Source organism: Panthera leo, chromosome D3 (assembly GCF_018350215.1).
Source record: "Panthera leo isolate Ple1 chromosome D3, P.leo_Ple1_pat1.1, whole genome shotgun sequence".
NCBI lineage: Eukaryota > Metazoa > Chordata > Mammalia > Carnivora > Felidae > Panthera > Panthera leo.
The window spans coordinates 85,271,909-85,292,740 of record NC_056690.1 but is presented as its reverse complement, the minus strand read 5'-3'; the positions used below and the strand labels follow the sequence as shown (position 1 = coordinate 85,292,740).

Below are 20,832 nucleotides of genomic sequence, written 5' to 3'. Positions count from 1 at the left end.
GAAAAAAATTTATTTCCCAATTCCATGTTAATAATTGATAGTATTTTGGAAAGAAGACAGTGTTCAAAAACTTCCAGATTTTGTGGTTTCTATTTAACACACACTTTAAGTTCAGTTTTAATGAGTAAATGTAACTTAAGTAAACATTTTTTTTTAAGTTTGTTTATTTTGAGAGGGAGAGGGTTCACCCATGTGAGTTGGAGAAAGGGAGAGAGAATTCCAAGCAGGCTCTGCACTGCCAGCACAGAGCCCTGTGTGGGTCTCAAACTCATGAGATTGTGACTTGAGCCAAAATCAGGAGTTGGACGCTTAACCAACTGAGCCACCCAGGTGGCCCTTAAGTAGCATGTTTTTACATTCAAGAATTAACTGCTATTTTAGAAGAATTTATTTTAACAGATTAAAATAGTTTTATAGGGAAAATATATGATTTTAAAATAATTCTATCAGTTACGTTTATGATGTAAAGATTTGATTTGTCACTTCAAAAAGTTGGTATTAGAAAACACTTAACCTACCTATACTGAATGAATTTCAGATAAGAGTCTACTCTATGGAGTAGACATTTAATATCTACTACATGTCACACGCTGTGATTGGTACTGTTGATGTAGAAAATGAGTTGAGTCCTTGTCTTCAAATACTTAACGGTCTGCTGGGTAACACAACATAGTAATTCCACAACTGTATGAAAAGGTCTTTGTAGTAGAAGGTTTTGGAAACATGGAGGCTCTCACCCCCATCCCAGTGCACACAAAGGTGGAAGGTTCAGAACATGCTTGCTAGAGGAGGCAGTAATTAAGAGAAGTTTCCTGCAAGAAGAAATGCAGAGAACTCATTCCAGACAGAGCCTAACAGCATACACAAGAGGTGGTGGGAAAATGGGGCTTTGGAGAGTGTGGAGCTTTAAGATCGCCCCCGAAGTGAAGGTGCGGAAAGCCCACTCACTAGAGGCCGGTGACCTCCTCCAGCGACACTGAGGTGCCAGTTCAAGTTCACGGCGTTGTGGCCTTGTGCCGTGTGTGGTGTTCTCTAGCTTGGCGTGGGAGCAGAGGCAGAGCGTTGCCTTGCTTCAGGTTTCAGCGCATGTATTCCATTGGGGAAATTAAAACCAAATTTACAATCTCAAGATAACATTCGTAATTTTCAGTTAAAAGTCTTAAAATTATAGTGTTACCTTTATTCATTTATATTTATTATCCCTTTTGTTATAATAAAGATTTGAGAGTGTTTACCAATGATATAAAGTACCAGATATCCTATATCACGAAGACATCAAGACAAAGGAAACTAAAATAAAAGATCTTTATTATTTGAGGGATTTATCATTTGTAGGTAATTATTAAAGGTACTTGAAAAATTTGGCCTTGAATTTTTCATACTCAAAGTAAAGAAACATTATTTATACATTCCCCATAGTCTATCAAACAACTATAGCTTATAAGGAGTATGGCAGACTTTGCAGAAACCTAAGAGAATATGCTATGCTGTATAATCTCATAATGGAGGACACCATAATAGAAGTATATTTTTAATAGGATTTTTACAGCATATATAGTAGGGACTTTGATACAACCATTTCTTACAATGTCCTTCAGGGCAAGCCAGCATTCAGTAAAACATGGTTTGTAAGAAGTCAAAGCAGTCTGGGTCTAATAAACAATTCCTTGATCCAGGATAATATTCAGAATATGTACAGATGATGGGCCATCCTTCATGAGTATGACTTTTAATGTAAGTTGTGAGATAGTAGATATTTTGAGCTACAGTCATGGTCAGAGAAAAATAATAATCTCTACCACCAACACCTTGTTGTGTTGTTTGTTTTTTATTCATATTTTGCTTTTTTTTTTTCTTTTCTGAAAGAAGAGAAAGCATATGATGGTTATGTGATAATAATTAAAAGTCCTTATTGAGCACTTAATTCTGTGACCAACACTCGACTGGTCAATATGTATTTTTGAACTTTTGTAGAACTTAGTAAGGTATAAGTACGATTGTTATCTCCATTTTGTATAGATGAGGAAATTGAAATTTCTTAGAAGAAACCCAAGGAAGTTAAGTAATATGCCAAAGGATGCCCAACAAGTAAGTTAAAGAGATCCAGTTCTCAAATCCAGATCTCTCTTACTCCAAAGCTCTTCTGTGACGCTAATATTGTCAGATAAATTAGTGGAATTTAATAGGTATTGATGCGTAAAGTGTTTTTAACTTAGGACAAACACATGATATTCTATAAGATAGTTCTGTGGCAGCACTATGCTTTCTAAATTTTCTCAAAATAAATAGGGACTGTCAGACCCTGGGTCTACTAACTTGTTTTGTTTGGGGTTTTTGTGAATATAATTAAGAGGGAATAGGATGAAGTGATGTTTTCCATTTCCATCATTATTTGAATTGAATTAGTTCACAACAGATAGTCCTTAGTTCAACTGTGTATTTAACTTTTTTACAATATGTGCTTTTATAGGAAGGCCAAATTCTAATCCATTCTGTAAAATATAGAAGTTTTTTTCCTATTTACACATTATGATAACTAATAACTAAGCTGTTATCAATCAAAAAGTTGTTTTTTGCATTCATTATGAAGAATGGAGATTTTTTTTAAATTATACAATCAGTTAGTTCTTGCCTAACAATAATATTGGATAATCAACCACCTGATACCCAGCAGCTTCAAGCAATAGTATTTGTTCTCTCTCTTGTCTCGGCTTGGCTGATGTTGACTGGGCACAGAAGGATGTGGCTCCAAACTGCCACTGAGGTGCCATCAGCTGCACAATCTTCCATATCCTTGACCTTAGCAGGACGTTTTCCTGGGCTCTTCTTGTGGCAGTCACAGAAATAGAAGAAGGCAAGCCTAGCCCTGCAAGCATAGTTGAAGTCTCTGCTCGAGTCCCTTCTGTTACCTTCCCCCTGGCCAAGTCCATGGCTGGCCAAGTCCATGGCTGAGCCCAACATCAGGAGTCACATGAGCACGATTTGCCTCACTGGGAAAACGGCTTTGGGTGGGGAGGGAGAGAGAATTATGAGCGATAAAGCAACCCACAGGACTCGGTTACTTATGTGGTGATAATACAGTGGTGGTGTAAATTGTTTCTACTGTAGTTTTGTGCTTTTGTATAATATTTTTATATAGGCACAAATAGCCATAAGCCCATGTGTAGGTGACATACAGAATTGAGCACCTCCCTTCCTTTTATGATTATTCAACAACCTATCCTTGAAAGGAAAAAAATAAAACATTATTTCAATTAAATGACACCTGTTGGTAATGTTTTCTCTCGTATCAACTGAGTTGATACGTAGTGTATCAGTGAGGCCCTTCCCGAGGACGCCCGTGGAACGTGCGTTGGGATAGTGGGCGTTCAGAGAATTCGGAGTAGCATGTATTGAACGTGTACGATGTACGAGGGACTGTGCTGAATGTTTGAGTTTTCCTGATTTTTAAAACAAGACAACCTCCCACTACCCACCTCTTATTCGTCTATAAATGAAAAACATTAGGCTTAAAAAGTAAATGGCGGGAAAGCCCCAGGCTTGCACACAGGCGGCGTGTCTCTAGACACCGCGCTCTTTCCCGTCGAGTTCCCTTCGAGTTCCCTTCGTGCCGCTTGACTGGAGCGGGTCGTGTGTGACCCAACACTGCTGGTATTTGGAGGGAAAGGAGCGGGGTTGCCCGGAAATTGACACTTCATACGTAATAATATCTGTCCTTCAGTTTAATCATAAATACCAAGCTGTCTGATACCATATATTAGAATGTTTATCATACAGTGTTCGTTTAGCTTTTTTTAAACCGATGCACAATTTGAAATTTTCTTCATGTAGACACAGGGAGGCAAAGCTATTCATACAGCTTCCTCCTCTTGTACTTGTTACTTAGCTATAATAGAAATGACTGTCAGAATATTTGTTCTCTCTCTGTTCAATGTGTATTTTGATTTCTTTTGTTTTTCTCTTTTCAGTGAACTGAAAGTCCCGACTGTGGTTGTACTGAATACTTCAAACCAACAATACTTCTTACTGGACAGACAGATCGGCAGTGCCGAGGACATGGCACATTTCATTCGTGACATCTTAGATGGCACAGTCCCGGTGAGTTGTTCCCTTCTGTTTCACAGGGGCCGTGGGAGGAGGTGGAGGAGAAACAAGTTTTCTTCTTTCCCGTGGACTCTGAAAGGAAGGGGCGGTGCCTGGCGCAAAAGAGGGGTGGGGCGGGCTCCCGCCTCGCTTCTCTCGCGTCGTCGTCGTCGCAGAGCAGCATTCTCTGAGACACAGAAGCTGCTTATGGGTGGGGACATCCTAGGGGTATCTGGAAGACATCGTTGGTTGTCACAGTGACGGTAGGTGGTGTTGGTGTTTGGGGTCGGGGCTGCGGATGCTGAGAGGTCTGCCGTGTGCAGGGGCATCCCAGTTGTGAGCTGCCCCAGCCCTTAACCTCTCTGGGTTCAAGAGCATAACTGGATTGAGTTATTCAGACTGCTTTCCTAAGAAAAACCTGTGACTGAGACCTCAGTTTTTTGAGAGATGGGGAAATGTACCGAGAATCAGCCTCAGTGGAGAGTTCCAAATCCAACCACATAAAATATTTTCTAGAAATAATGAATGGGTTGTCTTCACTTTGCATTTTTCCCTGTAAGGAGTACTGCAGTGTTACTCAAAGTGTGGGTTGTCACCCGTATTATGGGCTCATGAAATGACTTCAGATAGGAGCGGCAGGCATCATAATTCAGTAGGCTAGAATAAAATAGAAAAAGTAGGAGACTTCTAGACTTTTAGGAAGTCTAATTACTCGTTTGTGAGAGCTTTGTTTCAGGTTGTTACAAACTATTTGAAAGTTGGCTCACGGAATAACAAGCAGTTCTTCTGAAAACAGTCACAGAGTAGGAATTTTATATTTGTGAGAATAATACTTGTTGAAATGAAACTCACTTATATGAGTGAGAATTCTTCCATATGTCAGTTAGTGAAACCCAGTTCAAACTGTTTGACCACAAAGTGAGCTTCGTACAGAAATTCAAGGAATGAGCCAGACTTCAGAGATACCTGAAGGCAGGGATTTGATTTTCATCAGGAATTTTCTTCTCTCCCTTTGAGCACTTTTTTGCCGTTTGGGTGTCATTCTTGGGGAGGTTCCCTCCACGATAGTTGAGGTGCAGTGACTTTAACAAGCTCAGCTAAACCCAGAAAGAAGTTGGGCAGGGCTCAGGTGGGTCAGCATCAGCCACGACGCTCGGAGTGTCAGTAGGGAGACTGAGTCTTCAGAGGAGGGTCAGAGTGTGTTCACGCAAGAAAGGAGGTTGGGGGGGAGGGGGACGGAAAACACAGTAAATATTTGCTGCATGGCTCTTTCAGGTGCTTTTTGTAATCCTCTGGGGTCAACCCTGACCTGCACTTGTAAGATTATAACAGAAAAATGAAGTTATAGTACTTAAATAATGTAATTGTTCTCTTCCTGTTAAATTTAAGGCCCAAGGAGGTGATAGCATTTTGCAGAGATTGAAAAGAATAATATTTGATGCCAAATCGACTATTGTGGTGAGTCGTGACAGCTTGCTTGGTGTCACTGATAATTGAAAACGTATGGGTTAATGTCTAAGGAAGGTAAAACCTGAAATTTCAAAGGGTTGGGTAAAAACATACATCTTTTTTTTTCTTCTTTTGAGAAAGAGAGTGCAGGCATGTGCATGCAGGTCGGGGAGGGACAGAGGGAGGAGGGGAGAGAGGATCTTAAGTAGGCTCCTCACCCGGCACAGAGCCCGACACGGGGCTTGATGTCACGACCTCGAGATCATGACCTGAGCCTAAATCAAGAGTCGGACGCTTAACCAACTGAGCCGCCCAGGTGCCCCTAAAAATACATCTTTAAAGATGAGAACTGGTGCATATTTATATTAAGAAAATGTATTCTTCGGGTGGAAATTCAGTTTGTCTACTTACTTCTGTACGATCGGTGAGTTGACTAGAGTTCAGAATCCATTACCTCAGTGACGTGACTTACAAGCGTTTTCCGGAGCCTCTTTCCGCCCTTTTCAGTCGCTGGGTCTGAAGCTGCTTCAGCTCTCGGTCAGCATTCCTAGATTTGTTGGAGCCTTAAACTCCATTGTAGTTGTCTGTCTTGAGCTGCTCAGTCCAGAGGTGTTTTCGCTCATTACGGCCGAAAGCAGTTCTCAGAGTGGAAGTCCTCAGAGTAGGCCCTTAGCACGTGATGCGTAGCTGCTCCTCTGACTTGCACGCGGTGTCTTCCTTTCCTTTTACCCTGGCTCCGTGCATTGTTTCTACTGCACGGAGTATTCCTAAAACAGTCACTTGTGATCGCTCTCCTTCCCTTTTCCAGCGACACGTGGGACAATACTCTGTCCGCCTCAGGTGTTCTCATTTGTTCTCGAATACTGCAGAAGCCGCCTGGGCGTTCTCAGTGCCTCATTCTTACTCAGGCTTAAATTTCCACCTCAGAACACTTTTATTCTGGGAAGCCTTCTTCCGTTGTCTCAATCCAAGGTGACCTTGCCCTCCTCTGAATTCGCCTGTATCGTTCTCAGGGTTACCGTCTGAGAAGTGTGTAGTCACAACCCATAGGATACAGTATAGTTGAAAGACCTGTTCAGCCAAATTGCTTTTACTGTTTCCTGAGACCTGAGGAGATGGCGTATACGCTGAGAGGAGTTATTATTAAGCTCATGTGGCTTTGCTACTAAGCAGAAAGTAAAAAGGATTTAAAGCGTCCTGTGAAGAGGAATGCGTATGCACCTGCTTTACGGTAAACAAGCAGCCTTCTCGGTGAATAGGTTCGTCTAGTCCAAGATACGACTCCGAAGCTGCTGGGCACGTAGTTACCGTCTCAGAGAGACCTTTGTGGTTGATGTGAGGAAAATGAATGTCCTTAGAAAAGTCATAGAGTATTTGGTGCCTCTTTCTGCTGCTGGTAGCTGGATACACATACACACACACACACACACACACACAGTGTAAAATTTCTGTCTCTTAACAGTGTCTGTAACAGGGTAGTTACTGCAGAAATACCGACCTTGATTGATTGGAACTAAAAGAAGTTGGGGGGTAGCAAGAGGATGAACTGTGTAGTGGTTTTTTAACAAACACTGAGCTGTGATGATCTTCCCACAGTCTATATTCAAGAGCTCGCCCCTCATGGGCTGCTTTCTCTTTGGCCTTCCACTGGGTGTCATCAGTATCATGTGCTACGGCATCTACACGGCGGACACTGATGGAGGGTACATAGAAGAACGATACGAGGTGTCCAGAAGTGAAATCGAAAGCCAGGAACCAGTAGAAGACGGCAAAGAACAGGAGCCAAGCGGTGGAGCCACCCTCGGGCCTACGGTGCAGGAACCCAAAGATGTATTAGAGAAGAAGAAAGATTGAATCTTGGCTAGTGTGGCATACTTGATAGGATTTCAAATTATCCAAGAGTCTATTTATTGAACTTAGACATTTAATCATGATCTTGACAAAAGAGAATATGTTATTTGTATTTTGCTAATATCAAACTGCATGGAGTGAAGTAGTCCTTCATAAATGGGGAGACAATTTGGAGCAAACACAGGAAATGTTTATCTAAAACAAAAAAATGAGGAAGCACTCCATCGGAGTTTACCATATAGATGTCGTTTTAGCAGAGTAGTTCTTTTGCATGTTTCTCTATCTGAGCATTCTGTGACAAATTAAGATTCTTGGGCAGAATATTTAAATTGGTCAGTCAGGTAGAAGACACATGTTCGATAAAGAAAAACAATACTTTCACCTCCTACCATTCATTCTCCTCATGTATTTTAGATGAGATTTACACGGGCAAAATTAAGTCTTTAAAATTTAGCACTTTAAGGAGAACTAACACCTTTTTCCATGGATCAAATTCAGATTACAACTTAAAAATAATTTGGTTTTATATAGCATAGCAATTTTATTTTGTTAGTTATTTTTAACGGAGAAGAAATGTTACTTTTTAACTTTCTACTCAGTTACATTATAAAATTTTCATATGGGTCTGTATAGTGGGAAAAAAGTCTTATGTTTAATCTTTGCAAATTAAACAGGATTTACTTGGAGCAGTGATTTCAGACCACGTGCTGGGACATGCTTAGCAGGTGTCTCAGTGATCACTGTAGAAAGGGGAGAGTCTGTTACTCCTACCCTTCTTTAGCCAGAATGACCTACTTTTTTTTCTCTTTCTTGTTTTGTATATTGGAATTTCTTCTGCAAATTTCCTTTGATAAAAAGCTCCTGCTGCTTTTTAAAAAGTAATATAGATCTTATTTTTTATGTTTATGGTATGGTAACTTTATGGTAACTTAAAATATGTGTGTATCTTTGTGTGTATATAGATATATATATATATATATCTATATACACACACACAACATGCACATATATTTACATATATATATATAAAATTTATTGACATATGTAATATTATGGGCATGTCTATGTTCATAATGAGTAATGAGTGACATAATCAGCCTGTCAGCAAAGTCTGTATCCAGTGATCGACAGCCAAGTGTTACCCTCTCCGTCCTCTCAATTCTGATACCCCTTTCACCTTCTGTCTATAATGACGTGACAGAGGAATTCTGTCCCAACTCGTGTATACAGATTGGAATTGTTGCAAGTAACACTGTGGTATATTTATTGTAGATTATTTTTGAGCCCTTCATTTTAGCTAACTTTAGATTTTTATGAGATGACCATTGGGTGACTATCCATTGAGCAATTGAGTTAAACAATAGAATGGTTTTTCTTAAACACTGAAAAATGTGTAATCATTTTAAAAATATGCAACTCATGGTCCTGACATTGAAGTTGTTTAGGGCTTTGGTCCCCAAGGCAGCTGTTGACGATTTCTGATACTAAGCTGCTCACGACTGAAACAAAACTCGAGTATCTAAGTCCTAAGAAGTTGCTAGCAATTGTTTTATCGTATCCATATGCTCTTTTACATACAGTGATGAAATGCTTATTTTTACTGTTTGGCACTCTATTATTTTTAATAGTAAAGCACATAGGAAATTTCAGGAAATACTGGAAAGAAATGTTCTCAAGTGGAAACTGGAGAAGAATGCTATTAATTAAACAAATAGGTTCCTCTCCAAAGAGTAGTGAGGGATTCTTTTGGAGGAACAATCTTAATGTTCCCAGTGGTCAAGCTTGCTTCGCAGCAGTGAAAAAAAGCTTAGGTGGGTACAGTGCCTCACTCGAGTCTAGTCTAGTAAGGAAGGTAAAGCTTAGCCTCCACCAGTGACAGTAGGAAATGATAAGAAATGACTCCATTTTCTTATCAGTCATCTGCACATTTCTTAGCCTTTGTCAGGCATCACTTATAAATGAAAGACCTCAGTAGGGGGAAAAATAGATTAAAAGCTCATTATATATCAACATACAAAAAGTTTGGCAGTCTTTGTATTGGGATTTTTTTTTTATCTGTAAATTAATGCCTTAGTTCTCTGTTTCCTTTTTCACAGCTCTCTCCCATTGGCCCACATTCTATTTGTGTTTTTTCAAAGTGTGACTGTTAGGAAAACAAAATGGTTAGATAGTTTATAAGTAAATAATTTTCTTTTCTGTTTGTATTAAGATTTTGCTTTTTATTTGTTGACTTTAGGATATTATCAAAGTTCTTACAAAAAAAATTAAAAATTTTGTTCACTAGTATGCTTTTAATATGGTCTCACTTAATGTGGTTATCAGTACTTGGAATGCTACTTTCATTTCAGGAGAAATTACTGCAAAATATAGTTAATATCTTAATGAATTTAGTATTAGGACATACATGTCCTAATTCATTGGTGAATCTTACCATGATTGCATATTAAGTTGGAGTTTCACGTTTTCTTTCAGTTGCAATAAAATTCTATTTTTTAATCCTAAAACTCAAAATTCTAGATGCTTGTTGTTGTGGGATCTGTTGCTCAATTTTTTAGCGGAGAAAGTACATGTTTTTATCAAGCCGTGCACCCCCTTATAGCTTGCAATCCTTTTTGTTTTGTTTCATCATACACAGTAATATTTCTCTAGCTACTATTATCTGAAACTTGTTTGAGGTGTATTAGGCCTGAATTTTTATTTTCTTCCTCGAACCTAGTGGTCTCCTGGTATCTGACTTACAAACAGCATTAAGAGCCAAATATCTGGAGGCTGAAGGAAGGATCTATGTGAGTAAACAGCTGTATTATTATTATTATTATTATTATTATTATTATTATTTTAGTGGATTTTTGTTGTTGATGTTTCTGGTGTTTTGCTTCAGGGGCTTGTTTGGTTTTGGTTTTCTAAAAAGTAATTTACATATTTCGATCATTGCTTCATATGCTAGGAGATAGAACAGGAAAAAAAAACTAAGCTCTTTTTATTATGCACACGTTCAAATAAACCAGTGTGGGATGTTAAGACTATCAATTAATGGTGGGATTATGTTTGCCATTTTATTTTTATAAATATATATTTTTTCTGAATGTGTCTGAGTCCAAGAATGGGCAAAAAATAATTTTCTACTTTGGACTAAATCTATAAAGGTTTTTGAAAGTCTGTATTACTAACTTGTTGAATTCATGATATCTTGCCTTATGGCACCAATTGTAAACCTGTTTTTTTCTAAAATAAATTAATTGAAAACACGTTTATTATTTTTACTATTTTTATTTCGTTTTGAATACAAACAGTTCCTTGTGCAAGTGAAGAGGATAGCGAAGACCGATCTTCCACAAAGTGTTTTTTCTTTTATTAAGTTGTAAGTTTTTCATCGTTATAGAAACATATAATGAGTAAACACACCTGAGATCAGATTGTCATCCCTTTATAGATGAAGAACCCAAGATTGGTTGGATATATTTTGTATTTAAAACTTGATTATTTTTAAATATTAATTTCAGAGTTTAGAGTTGAAGTGATTGGAACCGAGTCCACGATTGGCAGCTACATTGTGATCTCGGACATAACACAGGCTCCCCTCCTTTTCATTGTCAGTAAAATTGAATCTAAAGCCTCAAAATGTTCTTTTTAAAAATAGCATGGCAGGAGAGGGTGCCTGGGCGGCTCAGTCAGTTAAGAGTCCGACTCTGGTTTCTGTGTAGGTCATGATCTCACAGTTGGGTGAGTTCAAGCCCTGTGCCTTCAGCGCAGAGCCCGCCTGGGATTCTCTCTGCCCCTCCCCTACTCCCTCTGTCTCTGTGTCAAAATAAACAAATAAACTTCAAAAAAAATAGCATCAAATGGGGAGAGTATATTATTAAAAATATATATACAAATACTGGGTTTTTTTAGTAATTTATTTTTCATATTTTATACTGTGGGCACATTTTTTAATAAGAATTGCTCTGGCACGGGAATAACAGCCAAAAAAATGGCCCCACCCAACTTGGGAATCACACAAACTAGCTGGTTAGAATCAACCTCTCCAGTCGCTCTGTCACCCTCTGTGCATAGTTGGTAAGACGCTTACCCTCCCTGCTCCTGTGCTAATTCCAGAAGATTTCGCCCATCTCACTGGATTAGGAGATCGGGTGAGTTACACATGAGGCATGTTAAGAACATGCCTGGCACATGAAAACAGCTCAGAAATTATACCATTTTTGTATCAAACTGATTTCTCTTCTCACTTCTTTTAGAATTTAGTATTGCTTACCACAGAGAAAAGCCAAGACTTTGGGAATATGAAATACCAATATGCTTAAATTTGCTCAGCTACTTTTTGCAATTCAAGCAAATTTCAGTGGGTAGACATGTAAAGAAGTTTCTTTAACATTGAAATAAACTAATTTAGGTTGACAAACATCTCTGAAAATCCTTTGGGTTTTGTGCTTTCAGTGAAAATGAGTAAGCGTAAGAGGAGGGATACAAGTATTCAGTAGGATTATCAGCCCGTGTAAATAGTTTAGACAGATGTAAATGTTCTTTGGACCCAGATTTAGAACACTAATGGATACTGAATATAGATGATTTGATTCTCCTGAAAGCCTTCCTGAGTACTTCTCAGCGCCTAACTTTCCTCTGAGCCCATCCCCTGTAAACTGAAAAGGGATGGGGCGCCTGGGTGGCTCAGTCGGTTAAGCGTCTGACTTCAGCTCAGCTCATGATCTCACGGTTTGTGAGTTCAAGCCCCGTGTCGGGCTCTGTGCTGACAGCTTTGAGCCTGGAGCCTGCTTCGGATTCTGTGTCTCCCTCTCTCTCTGCCCCTCCCATGCTCGTGCTCTGTCTCTCTCTGTCTCAAAAATAAATAAAAACATTAAAAAAAAAAAAATAAACTGAAAAGGCATTTTCAACAACTAGTAAAAAAGTGGCAGTTGTTTTCTTGCAATTTATTCTTTTAACAAATGTTTATTAAATGTCTTCTGTGTACCGCAGATACAGTAGTAAAGAACTGCTGTGACCTCAGTCATCACGTACAGTCTCAATTCCAAGGTTTTACTTTCCTGTTTGTCTTAGTTTTCCTTCTCCTACGATCTCTTGTTCAACCTGAAATCCTTGTTAGGTCTGTGGGATCTCTGGGACTCGGGGTAAGAGACCAGGCAGAGTAGAACACAGCGGCCTTCTTCCTACAGATGAAGGCGTTGGATTTGCTCAGCATGTCCGCAACTGCACCCGTACTGTAGGTGCAGGTAGCGGGTGCGGAACGCAATACAAAGAGGTCTCAACAGAAGAACTCTCCAGAGACAGAACGGGCTGTCGGGAGGTTCAGAGCACCCACACTGAAAATATTTACACACGACTTTCCTTCCGAGACGGATATTCTGCGAGGCCATAGATGTAAGCACTAAAACCACCCTCTATGTCCATTTGACAATAGTGCCTTCTGTTTCCAATTTAAAAAACATTTTTTTAATAAAAATTGGCCGATTGTAATATATTAAATTTAATACATTTTAGTTGGGTGGATGAAGTAGTCCAGTGAAACTGAAGCATACATAGTAACTGAGGATATTCTGCTCATTCGGTTTTTTCACGTGACTCCGTCACTATCCTTGCTATGTTCACTTGTGGATTTATGTAACTGGTTTTCTTCCATCAGAGGTGGGTGATCTACCCAGTCTCAACATGTTTGATGCTAATCCCTGGAAATCCTATTCCAAACCATAACCCAGTCAAGACTGAATCTGAAAGATTTTTTTGTTAGGTAGAAGGTGACTCTTTTTTACAAGGGATTATTTTGGAAGGAGTAAAAAGATTCACCTTCTATTTGGACATAGGTTAATTCACGTTTTTTGTGAAAGACTAGGTATCTTAGCTTCCAAGATTAATATATAAACCTCTCACGTCCAAATTACCACACTTGGTACAATCTATTGTGAGCTGTTAACAATATAATCTCAAATTCTGAATTGCTCGTGTGTGAATCATAACAATGATTTTCACAGGGGCCAACCAACCTCTAGGAAGGTATTAGAAGAATTTATTTTTCCAGATAGAACCACAGTTATTTATAAAATTATTAGATATGCCTCAGATACATTGTGGAGAAAAGTCATTGATGCTTTAATTTTTTTTATATATTTATGATATGATGTATAGTTCAAAAGGGTCTTTGGAGATCAACTAAGATTGAGATCTCTGCAGAATTATTTGATAATTGTTTAAGAAATAACTTTTATTACTCATTCTGTTAGTGGAGTCCAAATGGGATAGGAGGAGGGAGGCTGACTCGTTCACCATCCCTTCTGAGCAGTGTGATCATATGGGACTTGGGAGAAGAATCTCAGGGTAATAGGGCATGCTGCTACTCCCTGTGATCTTCAGGAAGGTTCTTACAAGAAAGAGACCGTGGAAAGCTGGACAGGAGCGTGCATGTTTGCTAAGAGAGCCTGCCTGGAGCCATACTAAACGCTGTACACAAAAATTATTTCAAGATGGATCATGAACCTAAATATAGAAAAATAAAACTAATGTTTCTTATAGAAAATATTCATGACCTTTGGTAAAGAACAAATGCGTAAGAGGACACAACACAGATAACCATAAAAAAAAATCAATTGGATTTTGTTCAATTAAGAATTCCTATTTATGAAAAGATGTCATTAAGAGAGGGAAAAGAGAGATTCACAATACTTACATCTACCAAAGGACTTGGGTCCAGAATACATAAGGAACACTTTCAACTCAGTAAGGAAAAGACAACCCAGTCTGAACAATGAGGACGTGACCTGAATAGGAACCTTACAAAAAGAGAAAACCCAAATGGACAATAAACCTATTAACAGGTGCTCAACATCATTCCTCAGTCAGTTTCTTGATTTTAAAAATCTCGGCGTGGACCTCTCACAAATTGGGACCTCCAGCTTGAACTCCAGACTTTATATCCGACTCAACGTCTCTACTTGGGTGTTTAGTAAGCAACTCAAACAACATATCCAAGGCACTGGCTGTTCACCGAATACCAGCTTATGCTCAGTCTTTCTGATCTCAGTAAATGGTAACATCATCATTTTAACTACTTGGGCCAAATGCCCTGGATTGATCTGAGACTTCTGTCCTTCAATACCTCTTATCTAACCTGTGAGAAATGTTTGTTAGTTATGTCTTTAAGATATACGTGGAAGCCAGACTTCACAGCACTTTACAGGTTAGCAGTTTGGTTTAGGCCACCACACCCTGTTCCAGACTTCACTGCCCTGCACCATTGCCTGACTGCAGTCAACTACCTGGAGAACAGCTAAGGGGGTCCCTTTTATGATGGAAGGCAGATCATGGCATTTTTCTGCTCAAAACATTCCAGTGCCTTGCTACCTTAGTCTAACAGACAAGGTCCTCCCTCACCATGCACTGTGTTATTGATTCAGATGTGTCGCTCCAAATTCATATGTTGAAGTCCTGACCCCTATCACCTCACAACGTGACTTCCTTTGGAAATACGGTCGTTAGATGTAATTAGTTAAAATGAGGTCATACTGGAGGACAGTGGATCCCAATCCCAAATGACTGGTGTCCTAATAAAAAGGGGAAACTTGGAGACAGACACACATACAGGGAGAATACCGTGTGAGGTTGAAGGCAGAGTTGCTGCCGAAGATTGCCAGCAAGCCACAGGAAGCCAGGAGAAAGGTCTGCGGCACATTCTCGGTCCGAGCCTCTGAAGGAACCAACCCTGGAAGACACAAGACACCTTGACCTTAGACGTCTGACCCCAGAAATGTGAGACAATAACTTTCCGTTGTTTAAACCACATAGTTTGTTGTGCTGTGTTACAGCAACCTACCAAACTGATACAACTTGTAGTTGCTTCTTACAACATCCCTGCCCCTGACTCATTACCACATTTATATCTCCTACCACTTCCCCAGTCCTCCTGCTCATTCCATTACATCCTCCTGCCCTCTTGCCCTTCCTGGAGCACACTGAGTTCGAGGCTTTGCACCAGCCATTTCCTCTGACTAGAATGGCGGTCTCCTGGATATCCACGTGAGTCGCTCCCTCCATACTGGAGGCCATCTTATCACTAACGCCTTAAACCATTCTACATGAATTAGACCTCCTGGACTCCAGCTCTCCCTAACCCCTTTGCTGCTTTATTTTTTACAAGTACTTCTCTGTAACCTTACATAGTGTTTGTTTACTGCCTGCTTCCCACCTTAAATACACACTAATATAAGCCCTGAATGGTCAGAGACATTATCTTTTTTTTTTTTTTTTGTCCAACACTACATTCTCAGTTCCTGAAACATGCTTAGCATGAAGTATGCATTCAATAAATATTTGTCTAATAAATGAATAAATAAATGAATAATTGAATATATATTTATATAATGTATTTATTACTAGTATGTTAGTGTTGAAGGGTTCTGATTAAAAAAACAGGAGAAAGACTTATTTTAATTGAAGATTTTAAATGCATGTTCCAAAAATATCTAAATGTTTACTGATTGAGCAATATAAAAGATAAGTAATTAACATAAAAGGGTCATAAACTTTGGAAATATTTTATGTTTTAATACAGAAGATTTTTATAATATTTAGCTTGGGATCAAAAATCTTAAAATCTATACAGTCAGTGACAATAAGAATGGATTAGAGATGAAGAACTATGAAAAGTTTTAGGGAACAAATATTCTCTACCCCTCAAATACTATTGAAAAATAATTAGCTCTTTTGCAAAAGTCAGTGTAAAACTGTTAGCCTTGTGGCAATAATTACTACACTTTAAGTTATGGATTCCGAACCAGCAGTGATTATCGGAATCATATAGGCATCCATTGCCTCAGATGATTTATGAAAATACGGAGAAGCCCTAGAAGATCCGTTGGGTTGGTTTCGGATGACCTTCTGCTTGAAGCCAAAACAAAGAGAAAACAAAACCTTCCCCAGCTGATTTTGCTGTTGACTCCCAGTTGTGACCCAATGGTTTAAATGATTGTTAGGAAAGGTAAAAGTGTCAGTGCCTTGGAAGAAGCTGGGTTTTCTGTGATTTCCTTGCAAGCGTTCAGAGGTCACGTATGACCCAAGAGCATCACATGCTTCAGTTCCCTTCCGTGACCCCGCAGCCTCGGCCAACGGTGAGTAAACTTGCTGGCACAACAGTAGCAGCTTCGGGAAAGTGTTTTTTGTTTGTTTGTTTGTTTGTTTGTTTTGTTTTTCTTATGAACAAGAAAGTAGGTTATGTCCAGCTGGGATCCTTTATCTCCCTCTTTCTCTACCATTCTTCCTCTAGAGAGAAACAGTGTGGCCCAGTGGACTGAAATTAGCCTCTGCTGTTGGAGATGAGGGTGAAGACTGGGCACTCATAAGGCCTGAACGTCAGAGTACCACGCTTTCTGGCTTCATTCATCCCCGTGAGCCATTTGTGCAGAAAATGAAATTTAAAACTCAAAAGTATTCACAATCTTGCCTCTTCCTTCTGTGCTACCTTCTGTAAAACAAGCTTCTTATGTGAGCAGTTACTGCTGGCAAATATACAACGTGTATGGAGATACCCATTTAACGATGTAAGGTGTAGCTCAGGGACACCAAAGCCCATCTCTGCAACAGGCCATTTCTGTCCCACCTCTTTGTGGTCATCAGGTATAGTTCATTTCCCGGTAATGAGACTTTTGTGATCTCAGTTTCTTCCCGAAGATGTTGGACTATATAACTTCACACTGTCCACAATAATAACAACCAGAGAGGAACTAAAATTCGCAGTCTTTGTGCAGTGATGGCTGTTACAACGGAAGAAGGGACAGCACCATGGTTTGGACCCTAAAGATTCTGCTTTTAGTCAATTTTATAGTTCTAGTTAAACAAACACCCACAAATACTTCTTTGTGTATATACTTAGGGAAACAAACAGGTAAAGTAAAATTAGCTACATATTTACAATGGGTAGTTCTCAGTAGTACAGGACAGGAAGGTACCATGTGTCCTTCACCTAAAATCAACAAGTATTATTCTTGCAACTTGAATGTAGGTTTCAAAAATTTCAAAATAAATGGTGGGGGGGGGGGATAGAGTAAGCATTATTGTAAATTTTTGTTTCATTGTGGTAATCCTGAATAAACACCGAGGTGTTTTTAATATCAAGTATGATGTATCTCAAACAACTTAGATGCCATATGCTTTATGTAAAATAAAAACCTTGATATCAACTCAAAGAGGCACGTGAGAGGCTTGAACAAATTGGTTCCTGGAAACTAAAAAGTCTCTTGCTATTAAATGAATAAATCATATTCAAAAGCCAGGAGTATAGACACAAAGTTTCATCCCTTTCAATCAACTTGGAAAATTAATAAATATATAAGCAGACATTTGATGATAATTTTTTCCAGGAAAGCATGTAAATATGTCTGGCTACTGTCACTTATTATATCAGAGTATTGCTAATCTTAACAAAAGAAAAAAAATCCAGTCTTAATTTATAAATCACCACCTCTTTGAAGCTTTCACTGACCCTTCCAAGGGATATTAATTCCTTCCTCCCACCATCTTGCTACACAGGACATTATATAAACATAGTTGGTATTTAATGTACAGCATTGCACTATTAATGAATTAAACCAATGTATTTATTTACTCCAAAGCTAATAATATTTTTAAGAGTTGATATTGTGTGGCCTGGGCTGAATGTTCAGTAAGAATTTGAATGAACCATTGTTCATTGTTGAATCCATCATTGCATAGATACGGTGAGACAGAATTTTCAAAAAACCATAATGGTTATAAATAGCCAAATCACAGTGCTCCTCCAAAACCATTCAATAAAGGCTCCTGTCTTCACTGTCAGTTCCTTGGGAATGACTGTACACGCATACACGTAAATTCACACATCATACCTTTCCTATGAGAGTATCACAAGGCAACATTTCCATTACATATTTCCACAAAACTGGAAAACTGTAAAATGTCAACTGTGCAGAGACAGCTTAATCAATAAGTATAGAGTATCCCTGAAGTAGAACCACTAGGTGATTTGTAACACACACACACACACACACACACACACACACACTCACAAAGAGATTCACTGCAGGAATTTGAACGTGCACAGTGATAGGAGCGGGTTGAAAGTTCTCTGTAAGGCTGTGGTCTTCGGATGTGGTGCTTGAGTGTGTGGTCCACAGAGCTGGCTGGGCAGTGAGACGGAAGTAAGGTGATAGAGAGCAAGAAGAAGCTGACAGAAGCCTATGGCAGTTCTTGTGGGCTCTGACCTTGGTGGTATGAGTATCCTTCTGAAGCCCCTACCTACAGTGCTAAACACAAGCATCTGTCTTAGGAAGGCGGAGCCTTTACAACCCCCACTACTTCCTGGTTCATAGCCAAAGACCGGGAACCTTCCTGCTGGGTCCTCTTGTTTATAAGGGGCAAAAGAGCTCTGTGGGGGTGTCCATTAGAAAGGCACTAATCCTATCAATGATGGCTCCACCTTCCTAACTTAATCACCCCAAAGGTCCCACATGCTAACACCATCACACTGGGGGAAGGATTTGAACATATGAATTTGCAGGGGAACACAAACATTCAGTCCATAACAGTGGTGCAGGTGAGAAATCTTGCAAAATTGAGGTGCTTATATACACCTCTAGGTGATGTCCACCTTCCCTCCTGAAAGAAGGGAGAAAAATTTGCTCCTTCCTGAGTGTTCTGAGTTCTTACTATAACCCTTTGAATGTAAATACATTTCCCCAGGGGAAAGATAACAACACCATTGTATCTAGCAGCCCAGGGATGTCTCCAAATCTCAGGCCTCAGCCCCCCTTGAAATGAAAACAATACTTCCAGAAGGCAAACTCTCCAAAGTTCTATTCAGTCATAAATTACCTGCTTTCAGCCCAGGTTCCAGGTTTCAGCAAAAACTGCTAAGAAAGCCCTCACAAGGCAGAAACAGAAACATGTTCTTTAAAGCCCCACAAGGGGTCAGCAAACATTTCTCTGTAAATGGCCAGATAATAAATAATTTAGACTTTGAAGACCACATATGGACTCTGTTACATATTCTTTTATTTTCTTTAAACTCTTTTAAAATGTAAAAATCTTTCTTAACTCAAGCCCTCTTCAAAAACAGGTTCCGGGCTGAATTTGGTCAGCAAGCCACAGTTTGCCTGATAGGGAAAAAGTACTCACCAGATCCACAGCTATACATCAGACACAAGGAGTGTGTGTGTGTGTGTGTGGGGGGGGGGGGGGGGGGGACGTGTTAAATTTGCTGCAGCAAATAGAGCACATCTAGAACAACAGCTGCAGTTAGATCAAGGCCTGATTAAATTGTCAATTATCACCTTTCTGTCTTTAATACTCATCTATTTTCCACACAGGCAAAATTGGAGAGTTGGACAAAATCACCACCCTTGTATCTTATTTTGAGTCCTTGATGATGGCACTAATTCCTGCAGTTTCTTCAGGGATGTGGTGTTGCCTTTGGTTTGTGATTTTCAAAGGTAGAGTCCGTTCCAGTGGCTTCCATCTGGCTCTTTCTCTTTTAGCCCTCGCTCTGTAATCAGGTACTATATGGAAGTTCTGCGAGTTGCTATACATGTATTCTAAGTACCCATTCTAGAACCAGGAAAATAATCAGGGTGAGCTCACTATGAGATAAACTCAAGCCAAAAGTCTACTAATTATCTGACCTCCGTAATTTCCTTCTCTGACTGGTGGATCACAGGAAGTACTGTCATAATGTCCATAAATTATGTCCATAAATCATCAATATCTGATTATTTTTTCTTCTGCAAAACTGTCACCTGGTAAATGGCTGACAGTACCCTTTAGGGAAGGGTAGAGAAGATGATTTACAGTAAATGTGTGACTTGGGACTAGGTTAAGGGGCATGGCCCTCTTTTTTAGTCATTCAATTCAGACTTCAGTTCATCAGACCTGCAGATTTTCTGTTTATACAGAGCAGGTAAGACTTCCCATTGGTTTCAGTTCTAGTTTGACCAATTGGATTTAAACTCTGTGCCATTAGAGTAACCACACTCACTCTGCCTTTGGTAATTAAGTCCTTCACTTGGCTCCTACTACCCTGGGGTCCCATTATCCCCATTTGTTTGAAAGCCCATTTCCATGTGCAGGGCTCTTGCAACTGGTGACGTGGAAAAGACCACACAGTTCTTCAAAAGTGCTAGAGCTCCCCTCATGAATTTATTTCTCACAGCTGTGGTGAAAGATGTGTCTTCTGGGCCTTCCTAGCCCAGGTCTTACATTATAAATCCACTCTTAATATCCCCATGTTCTGAAACCTTTCACTGGACAGCTTTATTGAAATATAATTCATTAAGATTTTCAAACCATGGTATCATTTCTAATTTCATTTGGTCTTCACAAAGTGAAAAGGTTTTTGAAATGAGAGAAGTTCCAGAAATGTTAGTAATGTGGATAAGGAAATTTAACATGTTTTGATTTGTCGACTTAGTAAAGTTC

General features: G+C 39.3%; 1 protein-coding gene across 3 annotated transcripts in view; it reads left to right on the top strand.

Moving 5' to 3' along the window:
* Positions 1-7,584, top strand: part of TMX3 (thioredoxin related transmembrane protein 3) — a 42,536-nt gene extending 34,952 nt beyond the window's left edge. For all 3 annotated transcript variants that reach the window (XM_042909448.1, XM_042909450.1, XM_042909449.1), the window contains 3 exons: positions 3,969-4,098; positions 5,473-5,541; positions 7,129-7,584. In XM_042909448.1, the coding sequence (XP_042765382.1) occupies positions 3,969-4,098; positions 5,473-5,541; positions 7,129-7,386 (457 nt within the window). In that variant the 3' untranslated portion in view covers positions 7,387-7,584. The remainder of the gene's footprint in view (positions 1-3,968; positions 4,099-5,472; positions 5,542-7,128) is intronic.
* The last annotated feature ends 13,248 nt before the right edge of the window (positions 7,585-20,832 follow it).